The sequence below is a fragment of the Liolophura sinensis genome, chromosome 2 (genome assembly GCF_032854445.1).
Source record: "Liolophura sinensis isolate JHLJ2023 chromosome 2, CUHK_Ljap_v2, whole genome shotgun sequence".
In the NCBI taxonomy this organism is placed as follows: Eukaryota; Metazoa; Mollusca; class Polyplacophora; order Chitonida; family Chitonidae; genus Liolophura; species Liolophura sinensis.
This window is the reverse complement of record NC_088296.1, coordinates 15,971,418-15,988,501: the sequence shown is the minus strand read 5'-3', so window position 1 is coordinate 15,988,501 and position 17,084 is coordinate 15,971,418. Positions and strand designations below refer to the sequence as shown.

General features: G+C 40.1%; 1 protein-coding gene across 1 annotated transcript; it reads left to right on the top strand.

Annotated features, from left to right (window-relative positions):
- The first annotated feature begins 3,275 nt into the window (after positions 1 to 3,275).
- LOC135462529 (uncharacterized) lies at positions 3,276 to 16,384 on the top strand. Its single transcript, XM_064739754.1, has 3 exons — positions 3,276 to 3,498; positions 10,053 to 10,526; positions 15,003 to 16,384. The coding sequence occupies exons 1-3, from the start codon at positions 3,402 to 3,404 to the stop codon at positions 16,382 to 16,384; spliced, it is 1,953 nt and encodes a 650-aa protein (XP_064595824.1). The 5' UTR covers positions 3,276 to 3,401.
- The last annotated feature ends 700 nt before the right edge of the window (positions 16,385 to 17,084 follow it).

Genomic DNA, 17,084 nt, shown 5'->3' with positions numbered 1-17,084 from the left:
AAATTTTTATTTATTCTTTTTTTCAAAAAATCTTCTTTTTGTCTTTTAGTCTTTTTTGCCCATTTAATTTATTATTTCGTAATTTATCACCTGGTTACACTCTGAGCTGAATGCCGTAAACACGAATTTCCTAAAAAGCCGAACGACATGTGCAGTCGGCAAGGAGGACTAGGATCGGGTTAGGTTTTGTGCTCAGTTTTCGTGTCAAAGTCACGTTTAGCAATTTTGTACAAACCACCCCCTGTCGAGATAAGAGGAGCTGGAATGACCACAGAGGACGTCGATCGATGAGAGCGTTAGGGTTGAAATTCCTGGTTTTATATTTTCGTACCGTCCTTTAAATTTGGTTGTTCACATATGGCTGATTTCCTGCAGTCTTCTCCCACATCATAGTCGCACTGGCTGACTCATCAGTCTCGCTGTACTTGATGACATGACTGACACACGGTTCAAATCATGCAATAGCTACTTTCGCTTTTCCATGCATGTGCTCGTTTTCTTCAAATGCGTTAAGAATTTACTAACATACATCCAACATAAATTAAATTGCAAGTTTATAAATGTAAGATCGTATCCTTACCTTAAGCTTTTATGCCCAACGAAATTTTTTGTTCTCAAATATATATAACTGTTTTAACTGTTTGTTTCTTTTGCTATATCACTCCCCCAACCCACGGCACCACCACCACCCCTAGTGTAGGTGAATTAAACGTTGGAACTAGGCCGATGTCTCAGTATCAGCAGTGTGAAAAAAGCATGGTGACGAAGAATGCGTTCCCTTCGACAAAAAATATTGATTTTTGACCAGGCAGAAAATTGTGAACTTGCTTAACCTAATGGGTTTACTCTCAGCGTTTACCATTAAACCCTTCTTAGATATCAAACATTCCATTGTATGTAACATTGTGTCAGATAAAATAACCCAATAAATGAATGTACCGTCTTCCATAAAATAATTTTCTCACAAAAGATTCATCTAATCTTCTTACATTTTTTCAATGATAATTTAGCCCCTGATATCAGAACGGTTAATGAGTTGTATTTGTTGATTGAATCTACACTCAATCCCTTTCCATACAATTTGATTGACACTCATCTTATTTCGATAAAAGTCAAGTTTACACATGTAGCGTATACTCATCTGTGTCAAATATTTCCCCGCCCTTGGCCCGAGACCGGATGCAAGATCAAAGGTGAGCTTTGATTGGCTGTGGTCAATGTTCCTCGCGCGCGCCGCCAGAGGAAATCCCAGCGGGCACGTACAAATACTTAACCGCAAAAACGAATTATTATTTGTACAAAAGATAACCTAGCGGATCAAAGGTTTGCTATCCCTGGGAGTAGATACGCGCACAGACCGTAACGTTATCTACAAATTATGAGTAAGAAAACCATAAGGGTCTGATAAAGCACGTGCTTCCACCGTTTCAAAAGACAGAGCATGCTCATTGGCGCATTTCAGTGATGTCCTTCCCGCTGATGTGCCCACAGAATAAACACAATGCACACGGCAAGTCAAAAACACACAAAAAAAATGTTCAAATTAAGCCGGTTCGGAAATAAATACATGCCAAATATTTACTGGCACTTGAATAGTCGTGGTACTGCATAGTTGTTTGTAACAGGTATATAACAATCGGCTAAGTTTACCTGTACTCGTTCCTGCATGGAGGAGGTAACGTGAGGTTACTGCCATCTGCTATAACACACTTAACCTTACATGTGACCAGAGAATTAAGGTAATTCTTCTAAATGTGTTGAGAGTGGGGAAGCAAGATTCCCAGACCACGAGGGTATTGTCCATGCCACTATCTACAAACATTGAAGTGTTCCATGATACAGCGGACAGTAAATATGTATCATGTATTAGTGAGAGACCTATATAGCTTTACAAACAACACTCATCTGTAAGTTTAAAGTAATTAATTTAAAGAAGTCACTTAGACATTACTGCGGCTGGCCGAGTTGTGGACGCCAGGGCAATCGTCGTCGTCTAAATTTTTCTGATTTACCTGAAGTGATTTATTTGTGGCATAAAGAAGTCATCAAGACATTACCGGGACGATGAGAGTTTGGGATACCAAAGTTTGAGCACTCCTTGTTTTTCCTTTCATTCAATTGTCCGTAACAAGACGAGGAGCCGCTGATATTAAAAAAATAGCCGTTGAAACCATGTAAACAGTTCCAGCTAACAATGTACAGAAACAAACAGTCGGTGACCTTTCACATTTAAACTGGTACATTGCTGTGTAATCTCTATGTGGTACGTAACAGCTAAGGCAGTTTTTAACCTACAAATGAGGACGAGTCAGTTACATTGTAGTCACCTGACGTGCTAACGCGTATAACAGCAAATGCCGATTCTATAACAACGCGCTTTCTCGTTGAATAGTGGGATTCCACTGGAAACAAGAAATAGCCAAGACGTGAATGGTAAGGTAAACCGGATACGATAAAAAAATATCTATCTATTGAGCCAACGAAAGTTGCCTGTTTTTTTATTTTTTGCTTTGTTTTTTTTTCTGTTGAAACTTGTACAAGAAATTCAACCAGAGTATTTTCGTTAAAAGAACGTGTAACAGATTAGTGCTCTTTAAATACATGTACTATATAATGCATTCTATGTTTTGCTCACGGCATTATTATGAATCGGTAAAGTTTAAAACAACCGGAGCGTAGGACTGTAGCCTGTTTTGGCTTATCGTTTTAAAACGTGTCGCGTGCATGAAAAGATAGACGTAATAACGAAGGAGGGTTCCGGAGTTGTCATTGGATGTTGGGCTGTTAAAGAAGGCAGATATCTCCAGAAAAATGATTGTCAATTCCGGTTAAACCGATCAACAAGGGAGCGGCCATATCATGGCACAGATGTCTTGACGTAGTGAAGTCGTAGTTGGAAGAAAGAACCTAGTGTACATAACTCATGATAGCGATAGCGAGGGTCACTGGGCAGTCAATCTAGGGTCTCAATTTATCCATGCAAGGGTGATTCAAGACAGATTTGAACACACAAAGTAAAGCAGAAAATTGATTTTTGGACGAAAGCATCTGCTTGAAGCAATAGTTTTATTTTCGGTTACATCGGAGCACTGCCCAAAACTACTCTAAGGGATCCAAGACAGTTACCCTCGTTTGGAAGGGATCCGGCCAAGAATGCAGTAAAACACATCTACGAAAGTTACTTTGGTTTATATGGTATTCTAGCCTATACTACTGTGAAGGATCCACGACAGATACTCTCGGTTACAAGGAATTCCGCCAATAACTCTATAACTGATCCACAACAGTTGCACGTTCCTTTACTTTTATTGGTGTCATAATTTTCGAAAGTTGTCTCACACAACTGGTTCAGGGATATTCTTTTAAATTTCTTTAATACCGTAGAATCACGGTACTTCAAGATGTCAACCATAAAACGACTACTCCACAAGAGCATGTCAGGCAGCCTTGACAAACTAGGCCTGATTGAACGAGGGAGCCTCCGGAAGTCGTCTTCAGGTAATTAAAACACATTTATACCATATCTGCAGAAATTATTAATTGTGCGAGAAATCTATGATTTTTATTTCAAATTTTAGCAATTTCTAATTTTCAAATATTCTACAATTCTACTATACCCTGTATATCTAAAACATTTAAATTATGTATTTATTTATAGTTTGACGATTATATAATTAAGCTATTTTGTGACAGTTGTAATCCTATACGTGCAGATTTTTCCGAATCATATTGGATAAAATGCGCAGCATTATTTACGTGACAAAGGAGTGCTAGCAGTTGGTGAGGATATTTTATTTTCAGTGATGAGAATTCAAAATATATTCGTGTTTGCTTTCTTGGTAAGATGTCCTCTTATTTCGGGACATACCCACTTCTGTATTTTAATGCTTTGCTTTTACATCAATATTACAAACGTGGATAGTACAAAAATCAGTATCAAATCTATCATCGGAGCTTTCTTGTAGTAAAGCATATTTTTAGATAACTAGGTCCTTTGATGTCAATGAAAGGGTTCCTACATTTCTTAAAATTTTTGTTTAACTTCAGTCACTATGGATACGTGTAAGTGCATTTACGGTGATGATAACATATACAGGACAAGGATAGTATAGTTGTATCAAAATAATAATAATAATAATAATAATAATAATAATAAACTAGAATAGAAAAAAAAAGAAAAACACGCCAGCTGTAAATAGTTCTAAAACACAACATGTGAAATTAAGGCCGCACTTTGAATCACTCGTGGGCTGTGTTTACCTGTTTATAGTAACGTTAAAATTTTGCCATGAACAAGGCTATTAACGCCGTACTTTGAGCAAAACCTGATGTTCCAGATTTCTTCACGGCCTTTCGAGATCAAGGCACATGCGAGGCTGTGTGAGCCCCACCCTACGGTATTTGACTGACGTTACGTGGCGGCGAGCATTCATATGAGTCATTAATGTCAGTTTATCAATGCACTTGTATGACCAATGACGTGACTCTGGAAAGGGAAGTTACTCTGCGCTCCTAACGTCATTGCTTAGAAACCGCGAGATTTACCGAGATTTTACCGGATACATCCGATGTGTTATTATACAGCCAAATCCGCGGCTAGTCCACAAACCATACACCGCGTGCCCTTTCTGTTTCCGGGCAGGCAAACTCGCGGAAATTTTTCAAACACAATAAAAAAGAGATAATGTGTAAAAAAAAAGAATGACAATAGAGTTCAGTAGCTCTATTGTTCTCGGCATGTTTCTTATACGCTTAACAATGAGACGGTCAGATTTAGCACTTGGTCAGTGTTTCACTTTTACTGTCACCGTGAACGCCCAGTACTGACCCATGCATGCAAATTTCCATTAATCACGGAAAAGGAACTACCTGTTTGAGCAGGTGTTCATGATTTGGGCACGATCAGTTCAACTGACCACCAACATCATTGACATTATTCGCAAAAGAAAAAGTGTTAAGGATAACGCACTGCAGCGATATCGTAGTTTATGGTAGGGCGGAGATTTTTGTGGAAAAAGCGTAGGCCTATGAATATGCATACAATGGTCAAATGCCCCTTTACGTGTCATTTCAAACACCTCTGCAGAGATCCACGTGCCTGGTGCGAATTTCACAAAAGTCATTTTCTCGTAACTTGGCAACAATTTACAAAAAATTTGATTTACGAAGATTTTCGATTGTAGCCCCCCCCCCCCTGCACAGCTGATGTGGTTTATGTGTATATGTGAAAGTACAAAAACTTAATCAGTATCAAGGTGATTGATGTTAGTTTATGGTTTGGTGTATTTTGTAAGTCAGTTAGTCACTCACTCAATTACCCATCTACTAACACAGCCAATGCATTGCAAGTCAGTCTGTGTCATCCAGTGACCCAGGAGTCTCCCACCAAAGCGATCGTTGTGAGTATCATCCAATGACCCAGGAGTCTCCCACCAAAGCGATCGTTGTGAGTTCAAGTCTACCTCATGCTGGCTTCCTCTCCGACCTAACGTGGGAGGGTGCTGCGGCAACTTGTAGATGGCTATGGGTTTCCTCCGTGCTCGGCCCCGTTTCCTCCCACCATAATGCTGACGGCCGAATTATAAGTGAAATATTCTTGAGCACGGCGTAAAACACCAAATCAGCCGATACCCAAAATCCTGCTTGTCAACCAACATATACGTGCGTTAGTCAATTTATGCTACTCAGTCACTCAGTCAATAAATAATCAATGAAATCATCCAGTAAATACGACCTGATTGCAGCAGTTATATATTAGTCGGTTGGTCCTACAGTCACTCAGTCAATCACTAAACAAAGAAATAAATCATTAAATTGAACCCGAATGCTCTAAACCACGTGGTGACACGTGCTCGTGCACTTGATGGACACCTGACGTGGGGCATATGTTTTACAAGGCGACAGACTAACAAGAATTCTCTATATAGCAAATAGCATTTTCCCCTCCTATCTGTGTTAACACAGACAAAGAAACGCGTGTTTTCTGTTGTAAAACTTCACCAAAATATTGTTTCAGTGTGGAGCAGTGAATGGAGGTTTCGGATTTCCTTGTGGGTCCAAACCTGAATGAAAAGAGCTTCCGTCATGACGATGATGTACTGCAAAAAGTGAACCATACGCACTTAGTGGTATTCTCCTTTGACTTAGTACACATAGGTTTTAGTACTTGTAGTCATTATAGCTCCTTTTCGTTGTGTCAAACTTTATTTAAACATTTTTTCTAATCAACCTTGTGCAAAACGCCGTCTCAGAAACATAGGTTATTTTTTTGTCTAGTGACCACTTTCGTCTACTTAGAATTTATATTAAGCGAAGACGTGATAAGTATCGTAACAAGACAAATATGTCTTGATTTGGCTTTAAAGTGCACTTCGTGATTATCTTTTTACATAAATCAAGAATGTTCAGGTTAAGAGTTAAACTCATATTTTCAGTGTGCGACTATTAAGCTACCATCAGCTTAAACTCAGCAAAGTATCCTATGATAACATCGTGTTATTTTCAAGGCTTTGGGGTCGGACCTCCATGACGTAGCTGTTAGGTGGCAAGGGTAGCGTTAGAAATCAGGAACCTACCACTAACGCGATCGCTGTGAGCTGGGTCCAGCTCATGCTGGCTTCCTATCCGGTTGGTCTTACGCGGGATGGTGTTGCAGTAACCTGCAGGTGGTCGTGGGTTTTTGAGCTGAGAAGAACTTCATGTTCTGTTTATGACAATAAATACCTTATATTTTAAAGGGCAAATCCCTCCACAGCACAATAAAAAATGATTCCAAATGATTAGATAGAAAAACATACTGAATATGCCTGATATCTATCGGATCACACGTCATTTTGATCTTGGCTTAGAGTATTACCCTCAATGTTAGCTGCCAGTGGCCTTCGGCCAGACAGCATTTGGTTCGAAATGGCATCGTATTAGTTCATTTTTACCCACGTCCACCACAACCCCAGCCGTAGCCATTTATGATTGCACAGAAGACGTTCAGTTATGAAAAGAAGCGTGCGCGGATGAATACAACGCTGTCTTAGTTAGCCGGTAGTTAGGGCGGAAAAAAGGACGCCGCTACCGATGGTAAAAATAGTTCTTTTTGTTTAATCTTTTTTTCTTGGTTTGCCATTACTTTGTTTGTCTGTTCCTTACGTATATAAATGACGTACGGTTTTGCAGTCACCAGTCTCCTGTACGCAAGGGAACGAGTGAGTAGACATACAGCCATGTGCTCTGTAGACTACGTGGGAAATTACGTTAAGAGCACATGTTTAGAAATGTCCACATTAATATGTCTATCAGCTTTATGGATTAACTAAATTCGACTAATCATTATGAGGCGCTTCTTTGGTAAAAAGACTGGTGAGTTTTTACTTCGCTCTCTTAAAATCAAGCAATGTACGTTGCTTTGTGAGTTTTTTCACTTCTTTTTCTTCTTTTAGATTTTGCTTAAGAACCTTTTTCTATTTGTCTCTCATAGAAGCGTTGTTTGAGATGCTTCCGATTGGTCCCTCGTCAACGAAGTCACGGGTTCGAATACAGCTTGCGCGCTGCCACTTTAAGTCACAAAGTTTGTTATCCACCTGAAAAGCCCGTGTTTGTTTCTTTCAGCTCCTCTTCGGTGTCCTCCACCATAAACCTGTTTGCTGTCGTATAAGTGAAAAATTATTGAGTATGAAGTTAAACCATAAACACAAAACAAATAATTAATTGTTTGTCCTCTTTTATCTCTCATTAGGGCTTTTGTGGATCTACACTTGTATGTCCCACCCAGAACTTACCAGCAATGGGCTCTCTATGTCACATAAATGTAAAACCCTTATTCAATTCACTCAGAGACAATGTGTGAAAGAATTTAACAAAAGTTCATTTCTAAAAATAAAAACATTTACGTCAATATGTGCGACCGAAACATCCGGGGAAACGAACGCTTTTTGCATATAACGGTGCAGACCCCTTCTTTATATAGAGTCACGTAAGTGCAGCAATGGACGTCGTTACTATTGTATATCTTGATATGCATTACAGCTACAACCATCTATCCATGCATTGAGGCCATAAATATTTTTCATACTCATTGCTGCGACATCTATTTTTGCTGTCCCTTGCAACCAATATCGTTTTGCCATTCATCACAACTATAACCATTTTGCCATATATTGTAACAACAATCGCGAGGTGTGGGTTCGAACCCGCCCTTGGACCTTGCAGGTTCCCCTGCTATCGTTGCTCGAAGGGGTCTGGTTACAACTCACGGTCAACGACGCGCGTGTGACCGTTTCCAGCGTTAAACAATAATCAGAAGCGTCAAAAATATAATTTTCTCAGTATACTTTACGACCATAACTGTTTTTTTTTTGTTTTTTTTTTTGTGAAATGCGTTTGTCATTAACTAAAAGCATGTATTCTTGTGAATAAAGAAAAACAATTGAATGAAGAAAATTGATATGTAAGCTCATACATGTAATGTCTGTGTCTGGCGGTAAATAGATAGGTATGTCCGTCCGTCAAATCGATGACATCTCATTTTTTAAAATTTTAAGACGGGTTCCAGCACCATAATGCTGGTTGCCGTCGTATAAGTGAAATATTCTTGAATACGGTGTAGTAGTACGTGAGGAGGTCTTTCAGCAACCTGCGGATGGGCGTGGGTCTCCCCCGGGCTGTGCCCGATTTCCCCCCACCGCCGTCGTATAAGTGAAATATTCTTAAGTACGGCGTAAAACAACAATGAAATAAAAACAAATAAATGAATAAGGCGTAAAACCCAATTCAAATAAATAAATAAATATGCATAAATAAATAAATTATCTTCGCTTATCTTCTGTTCATTAAATTCTGTTTTATGTTCTTTACGAAACGCAGTTTAGTTTACTTGCATTTTGCTGTAGATATACAACATGGCAAATCAGCACGAAGCAAATGCATGGTTATATACCATAACCACAGTGTACAGGATACAAAAATGTTCACACTAAGGTCAAACTCGTGAGACATTGTTGTTAAAACAGGAAATCAGCATGTTTATAGAAAGCAACCCAAACGGGTTCCAACCTCACGGTACATGGTTGTTGAGAAAAACCAACCACATTGTATTTAAACAGAAAGGAACACGCATGAGTTTCAACCTCATGGTACATATAGAGTTAATGATGTAACGTAACCACATTGTGCTGAAACACATGAAACCACAAGAGTTTCCCTTCATAGTACATGGCTGTTGAGTTAACTTAAACCATATTATATAGTTTATAAAGGAGAACAAACGCGTTTCAACTTCACGAAGTTTACGCCTTCAAAAGAAAATATAATTATACGAAAAACCGTAACTGAACGATTTGCAACCACACAATATCGCACAACAAGGGCTATACACACGGTTTTCAACCACATAGTACATGTATCAACTCTTTGAAATGGAATGCCAGCCTTCAAACGATGTTTGTTTACTATTCTAAAGGGCTGTTTAATAAGTGTCTTCTGAATTTCACACGGGAGCCTTCGTGGCTCAGTTGGATAGCGCGCTAGCGCAGCGTAATGACCCAGGAGTCTCCCACGGTCGCTGTGAGATCAAGTCCAGCACATGCTGGCTTCATCTCCGACCGAACGTGGGAAGGTCTGTCAGCAACATGCGGATGGCATTGAGTACGGCGTAAAACACCAATCAAATAAATAAATAAATGAATTTCACACAGTACATAATGAAACCCTTCAGTACAATGCGCTAAGGCCTAGCAGCTGCTTTGGCAAAGACTTGATATCAGGGTATTTCTTGAAATATTTTAAACCATCTCTTAGCATTGTCATGACAACACAAGTTACTCACAACAAATTAGAATGGTCCCTATATGAGTGCACACCCGGTGATTGTTTTGTTGCAAAGTATTTCAAAATCAGAGTAAAAGGTTTTGCCTGTTTGTTGCCGAGAAGGTTCTTCAATTTAAATGAAAATGGAGTTGCGAAGGTCCTTTCTTCCAATGTGGGTAAAATTGCAGTTGCGGGGTAAATTCTAATCTAGTAAATAAGCTAATAAACGTAAAGTAACGTTTGTTTGTTCTCAGAAATGCAGCTCAGTTCACTGGTTGACTTCGAGTACAGGAGATGGGCGACCGCAAACAAACTCAGCAAACACACTCGTCAGATGCTGGCGTTGGAGCATTTCGACTCCATGGCAACGATTAAGATGCTCAGTCCTGACATGGTCTATCTCCTGAATTTATCCGAAGATGAGAGCAACAAATTAATGCGCGCGCTGGGAAAGCTGCACATGACATCCAAGCCAGGATTCCAAGCGGAAGTGACGTCAGACTCGGGCTACGTCGACGATAGCTCCCAGTCCGATGGTGATAGCGAGGCCGAGTACCTGCAGCGCATGTCCAGATTGAGGTACAGCCATTCCATGCCGGTCCTATGCAATGAGATTTACCTTCCGGGACGGGAGTTAAAATCCAACAGAGGTCATGACCTTGAACAACCTAACGGCGGATCACCGACCTCGTTCTGTATCCATGGCAACGACGATAGTGAGTCTATTGGTGAGTTTTTCTTGAGAACGACGTTTGGTTATTTTCAGCAAAATAAAAATTATTCAAACTGCTGCCCGACAACATTGAGGCCTATCCATTTTTTTTTTACATTTTTTATCTTAGTTTAAACAATTAATCAATAACCATCGAAGTATTTAAGAAGATAACCATGTATCGCCTTTTCTTCCCTAAATATCTGGTTTATTCTTATTTCAAAACTGAATATATTAAAACTGGTGAATTTTAATTAATTATTTATTTACTTTTTCCACCAATAGCCAAGATGTGGTGTACATGAAAATATTACAGTAAACACATAAATAAATGCATCAAATAATAAACGTACATGGGCTATTTTCTGTCTACATTACACTGTCGTACACCTGTACGATTTACGAAACAAACCATGAAAACCCCGGCGGCCTCCGCGGCCGAAATGTTTAGCGTGTTAACGCAGGACAGTGACTCATAAGCCTCACACTAAGGCGGTTGAGATGAGTACAAGTTCAGCCCATGCTGGTTTCCTCGACGGCCGTACGTGGGAAGCTCTTCCAGCAATCTGTGGATGGTCGTGGGTTTATGCTGGTTTCCTCGACGGCCGTACGTGGGAAGCTCTTCCAGCAACCTGTGGATGGTCGTGGGTTTCAAGGCCGACGTAGTATATGTGAATTATTCTTAAGTCCGACGTGAAATTTCAATCAAATAAATAAATAAATATTTAAAAAAAAACCGTAGAACTGGGAAACTTGTAAGTTGCTACAATTTAAGGAATCGCATGGACTGTAAAAAATAAAACGCCCAACTGAGGTAAACTGACAAGGAGTTTTACATGTTCCGTGTGACCACGTGTCAGCTGTCGTTGCTGCTCTCGTTGTACTCTCCATAGTCTTATCATGTATGCTTGGGGTTTTACGTCGGGGTCAACAAATATGACGAAAACAGAACGTTGATGGAAAACTTGTATAGCAGAAAGCCTGTTGGGTGCATGTTTTTAATAAGGTATTCGTGACGTACATTTGTGAGCTATTCTTCAAACTTTCTCACAGAGAGATAGGTTATATATTAGGGACCATTTAAATTTGTAATCTGCGGATGGCAGTGGGTTTCCCTCGGCCTCTGGCCGGTTTCCTAACGCCATACTGCTGGCCTCCGTCGTATAAGTGAAATAGTCTTGAGTACGGCGTAAAACACCCTTCACCTGAATAAATAAATAAATTGAAATTTGTAACGGTATAATCGTAGCAGGTTTTAATATGGCACTGTTTTTATCTAGCTTATATCATGTAGGCCTACCTGTTAAACTCGGTGACCTCGACAGGCTGTCGTCGATCTTAACCCACAGATCAGACGGTCAAGGGGTCACTTTAATAAAGTTTTTGAATTTATTTATTTATCAGTGCCTACTTTCATAAAACTTCGTAAATATAATTTTCTTGCAAATCACGTCCCGTCAATGGGCTAAAGTTTAGGACAATATGAAAAAGGACGAATAATCAAGAGTGAAATGGAAATTCACAAATATTCGCTTTACAGTGTACAGTGGCTGTACAGGAGACCTTTGTCAATTATTGCACCAATAATAAACCAGTTTTGACTGTCAACTGTAGAAACGTGAACTAGAGCTGTATACATTATAGCATCACTCAGACAACAGATTCTCTGTTAAATTTAACATTAAATGTTTCACAAGTTTCCTAATTTTATTTGTTTCACTATTGTTTCACGCCGTTGTCATGGACATTTCATTCATAAGACAACTATCAAGTTTTCTTCGGGCGTTGATGCACCTAAATTTGTATCATGCTTTATTTGCGCGTCCCTCGCTGACCCCTGCGCCTGACCCGACTCCAATCCCCTTAACGCTGTACTACTATATACTAAAGGATGGTATTTAACCACTATACGACCGAAAAGATTATCTCATCTAAGATAGCTCGCCGATACTGTAAATGGGGAATTTGTACATCTCAGCGTGTATATCTATGCATGTGACCTGGGGCATAACTCGTGAAGTCTTGGCTATAAGTAGATCAGCTGTCTTTGTGTCAATGCCAGAGGGTAACACCTACAACATACCCCGACACAATACAACAGCAACAACAACAACAACAAGATGGCCACCGTTCTGTCGTTGTCAGAATGGGTGCAACTTGAGTGTCTGGGAAAGCTTGGCGGCCGATGGCGCCACTCGGAAGACACGAGAGGGCTTCTGGGTAAGGTGTTTTGCCAAGCGTCTAATGAAGTATCGAATTAAAAAGGTTTGAGTCATTCAATCCAAGAGACTAACTCAAGGTTACATATCCACAGTGCATAGGTTAAAATATTTTCCAAATTTTAAACAGGCTTAACTCTTTAGGCTATGTGAATGTTTTGAGAATTTTGCGATTAGGTTACAAAATAAACAGTGTAATGACTTAAAGGAGGACGGGTTTTTGAAAAATATAACAACTGCAAACGTGGAATTCACCATAATCCCGCTTGAAAGTCATCAGTTATCAGGTTGTTACGGTTACAGTATTGACTGATCACACTTATTTGACCCTTTTGTAAGTGGACAGATTCTATTTGCCTTAAAGGCATTTTTAAGGAGGGGCGTGATGGGGTTTAGTTCCATTAAGTTTTATAGTCAAGAATAATGGACATAGGCAACTTAGCACATTAAGTTTTATAACATTTTTCAGAGCGATTTATTTTATGAATTTGTAGTTTACCCATTACAAAAATAGGTCTATGATTATCATATTTTCTTTTGTTTTAAGATATGTATGAAGGTTATGGTTATATGTTAAATTACCATCCCATTTACTCTTTTTTCGTCGAACTGGTCGTTCTGTATTCGCTGTCGTTGCCATGGTATTTCTCTCAGTCTGTATGTTGTATCTCTTAAGTGCAATGTACACAAATGTCGCTTTTGGCGAAGGACTATTTTCTAAAACGAATGTACAAGTAAGTAACAAAAACAGCATTTTCAATAAGTTCTTGATGGTTTCAGTGTTACTTTAACAAAGCGATGAGCTTGCATAGATCACAGATTATACAGCTGTTTACGCTATACCATAGCTCAGCTAATAGAGCCGTGTATATTTTGTCATATAGCTCGTCTGCACTATTTCCGTGAATAAGACGGGGCCATGAGGAAGAACGCGACCCTATCTGTAATCCCTGCAAACCACATGCTGAACCACGTGACCCTACAAAACGTTATTTTTATACCACATTCCGTGTGTACGCATTTGAATTTGGTATGAAAAGATCTGGTGTAAATTCCTCTGCCTTTTTTGTTGCTCGTATAGCCATACCTGTAAGAAAAAAAAATCATGTTCAGTGATGTCATTAAAATCGTGTTTCTATGGAAACCGTGCTTTTTACACTCTGTATTTTGACAACAAGTCGCTCATTGTTGCATCTGAGTTTTAAAATGCGAATGTTTTGGAATTGTATTTGTTTATTTTACCATTTTGATCGGATGTAAACTATTCTTAGTGAGCCATACAGTGTTTTATTCCGCGACAGTCGTTCTATGTAAATTGCTTGCCGAAAACTGTATCATATAGGCACTAAACAAGTTATGCTGGATTTGAACTCTTCCCTTTCAGACCGCCTCAATCCATGTTTTGTATGAGGTTCCGTTCTAGTCATCCTCAAACCACAATCTCAGTTACAAAAACTCATCTTGCAAAAATTTAACCTAAAGTTAAGAACATAACCCGCCTAAGAGAATCCTTTCTTAATAAGCAAAGGAGCTAAGGTGGCCAAGGTGGATAGCGTGCCAGCGCGATACGATGACTCCGGAGCCCCTCATCCATGTGGTCGATGTGAGTTCAGTTTCTTCCCACCAGTTTCCTTCCACCATAATCCTGGCTGCCGTCGTATAAGTGAAATATTCTTGAGTACGCATTAAACACCAATCAAATAAATAAATATATAAATACATAAACAAAACGTCACATTGTTATATGGCTCCATTGCATTGCTATATGAAGACACACGGCTTACAACTTAACCCAAATGAGCCATCATACCAATTACCACACTGTCGTCGTTGCTCTGGTTCTACTCCATTTACTGTACCATAAGCACAGTTACTTTTTAGCTGTGACGTGTAGCACGATGGTGGATGACGTAGCTTCTGTTGTTGTTGGAGATGATGTTCGTCATGGTCTTGATCGAGGGTTGCATTATGGAAATATGCATACGTCGCAATTTGTGACCGCCTGTCGATTTGTTTTTTTTTTTTTGTTTTTTTTTTTTTGTTTACATTTTTTTAATTGTTCAAGAGATTCCTTCATTGTTATGGGTTCCGGGTAATCCCTCTAAGTGGATCAAGTGTTATATTTTCAAATGACCACTTTATCATAAGCTGGTATTACCAATGGCAAGATGCCAAGATGGAAAGACATTAGGATTTATGGAGTGCAGTATACTAACACGCACCAACCATACTTCATACTCATAGGGATTTTTCTTTGATCTGTATTTGAGCAGGTACTGTTGATTCCGTAATGGAGAACGTTCATAGCCTGAGACAAGAGGAGCTGCAAGATATTCTGGAGTACATGGTTTTAGAAGACATTACCACGAGGGAGATTCAGGAGGAAATTCTCTCCCAGAATCCTTACCGGAAGAAGGTGGCGCTGCTAAAAAAGGTCATGGAGGAAGCGGGAGAAACCACGAGGTTAAACTTGGAAGAAATCCTTAGGACGAATTACAACGCCTCTCTGCCGACGATTTCGGAGAGTTTGGAGAACTCGTGGGAAGAAAGTGACAACGCCAGTGACAGATGGAGGGTCGGGATCCGTGGACGACCCAAGCGCGTTTCCTGGAAATTGGCACCATTAGAGGTTTCCCATATCAACAATCATAACAACATCAACAAGAACAAATGTTGCCATGACAACGTTTCAGGGAAAAGCCTTCCCCTTGATCCGGACGTATTTGTAATTAACGTGGAAGACAACCGCACTAAGGGATTTGTCAATCCCTTTTTCGAAGACGACGAAGGGATAGTTGAGCTGAGAAAATCTCCCCTCCTGAGATTCGGCCATAAAGGCCGCCAGGACGGTGAACTCCAAGACTCTACGTCGGTTGTCTCCCTTGATAATGGCGACATCATTGTGACGGATCACGTCAACAGTAAACTACAGAGTTTCGATCATTTCGGTGCACCGGTGAAAACATTGGCGATACATGACAAAAAACAGCCTTGGAACATCGTACTATCGCCTCACGGCTGGGTGGCCGTGACTTTCAAAGGTTCCAAGACTTTGAGCATACTCGATGAGCACGGGAAGGAAATCGCATGGGTGGGCGATGAGATTTTCAAAAATCCTGCTGGACTTGCGGTGGACAAAAACGACCGCTACATCGTCACTGACGCCACGTCAAATAACGTATACGTTCACACATTCGAACCTGGATCGAATTCATTCGTCACAAATAAGTTAAACACAGCAGTGTCATTTGCCCAACCCAGATACGTAACTGTATCTCCGAATGGCGACATAATCGTGTCGGACTCCGGGAACCACTGTATAAAAATTTTCACATCGGAAGGAGAATTCAAGTCTCAGTTTGGTTCCTATGGACAGGCCTCCGGCTATTTCCGATGTCCATACGGTGTCTGTACCGATCACCAAGGTAACATCCTCGTGGCTGACCATTACAACAGCCGGATTTCCATGTTCAGCCCGCGTGGCGGATTCCTTCGAAATTTGGTGACGAGAAACCATGGACTGAAACGCCCTCAAGGTGTTCATATATCTGATGACCAGAAGTTGTATATCACGCATGGCCGGATGAAGGCTAGTGAGATTTTGGTGTTTGATTTACAAGACAGTAATAATGACGCTGAAAGCACACATTTGTGAGGACGGACATTATGTAGAGACAGGCCCAAACATGCCGAAAGACAATGCTATTTATACAAAACATTAATTTTAGTTACATTAAGTAATGTACATATTTATGCAATGTGTAATGAAAACAAGGAATGATGATTGCTTTATTTCGTCAGGGATAAGGTGTGAAAACTTCCGGTGGAGAGAACAGTTAATGAAAACACACAGCTCCAACAAGAAGCTGACGAAAGACTTGACCTAACGCGCATGTGCGACATAACGTTACTGATCAATACTTACATGCTCGGTATGTAGGCTACTGCACCTGAAATACACATTATACTCATGTTGAATAGGAAAAATGAAGAGAGTGTCGTGGCCAAGGGTTCAAGATGCTTGTCCATCAATACTGGTGCAATCCCATTCTTGTACAGAGCGTTGACAAAATTTCCTTGCTTCTGATGCTCTCCAGAATTAGGTGGTAATCTCGTGTAGTCTTACGTTATGTTTTATGGAGATTATGTGCTTTAGTAACACGTGGACAATTTTGGCAGCATATCTTCCCAGTTGTGGTGGTTTTGCCCAGAGCATTCCGATTTCCTCTATCCGAAGCACGCTCGCCGCCATCGTGTAAGTGAAAATGTCTTGAGTACGGCTTTAGTCAAAGAAGCAAAACCCTGTGGTTACAAACGTGCTAGAGTCCGGGGACGATTCCACAAAACCATTTCTG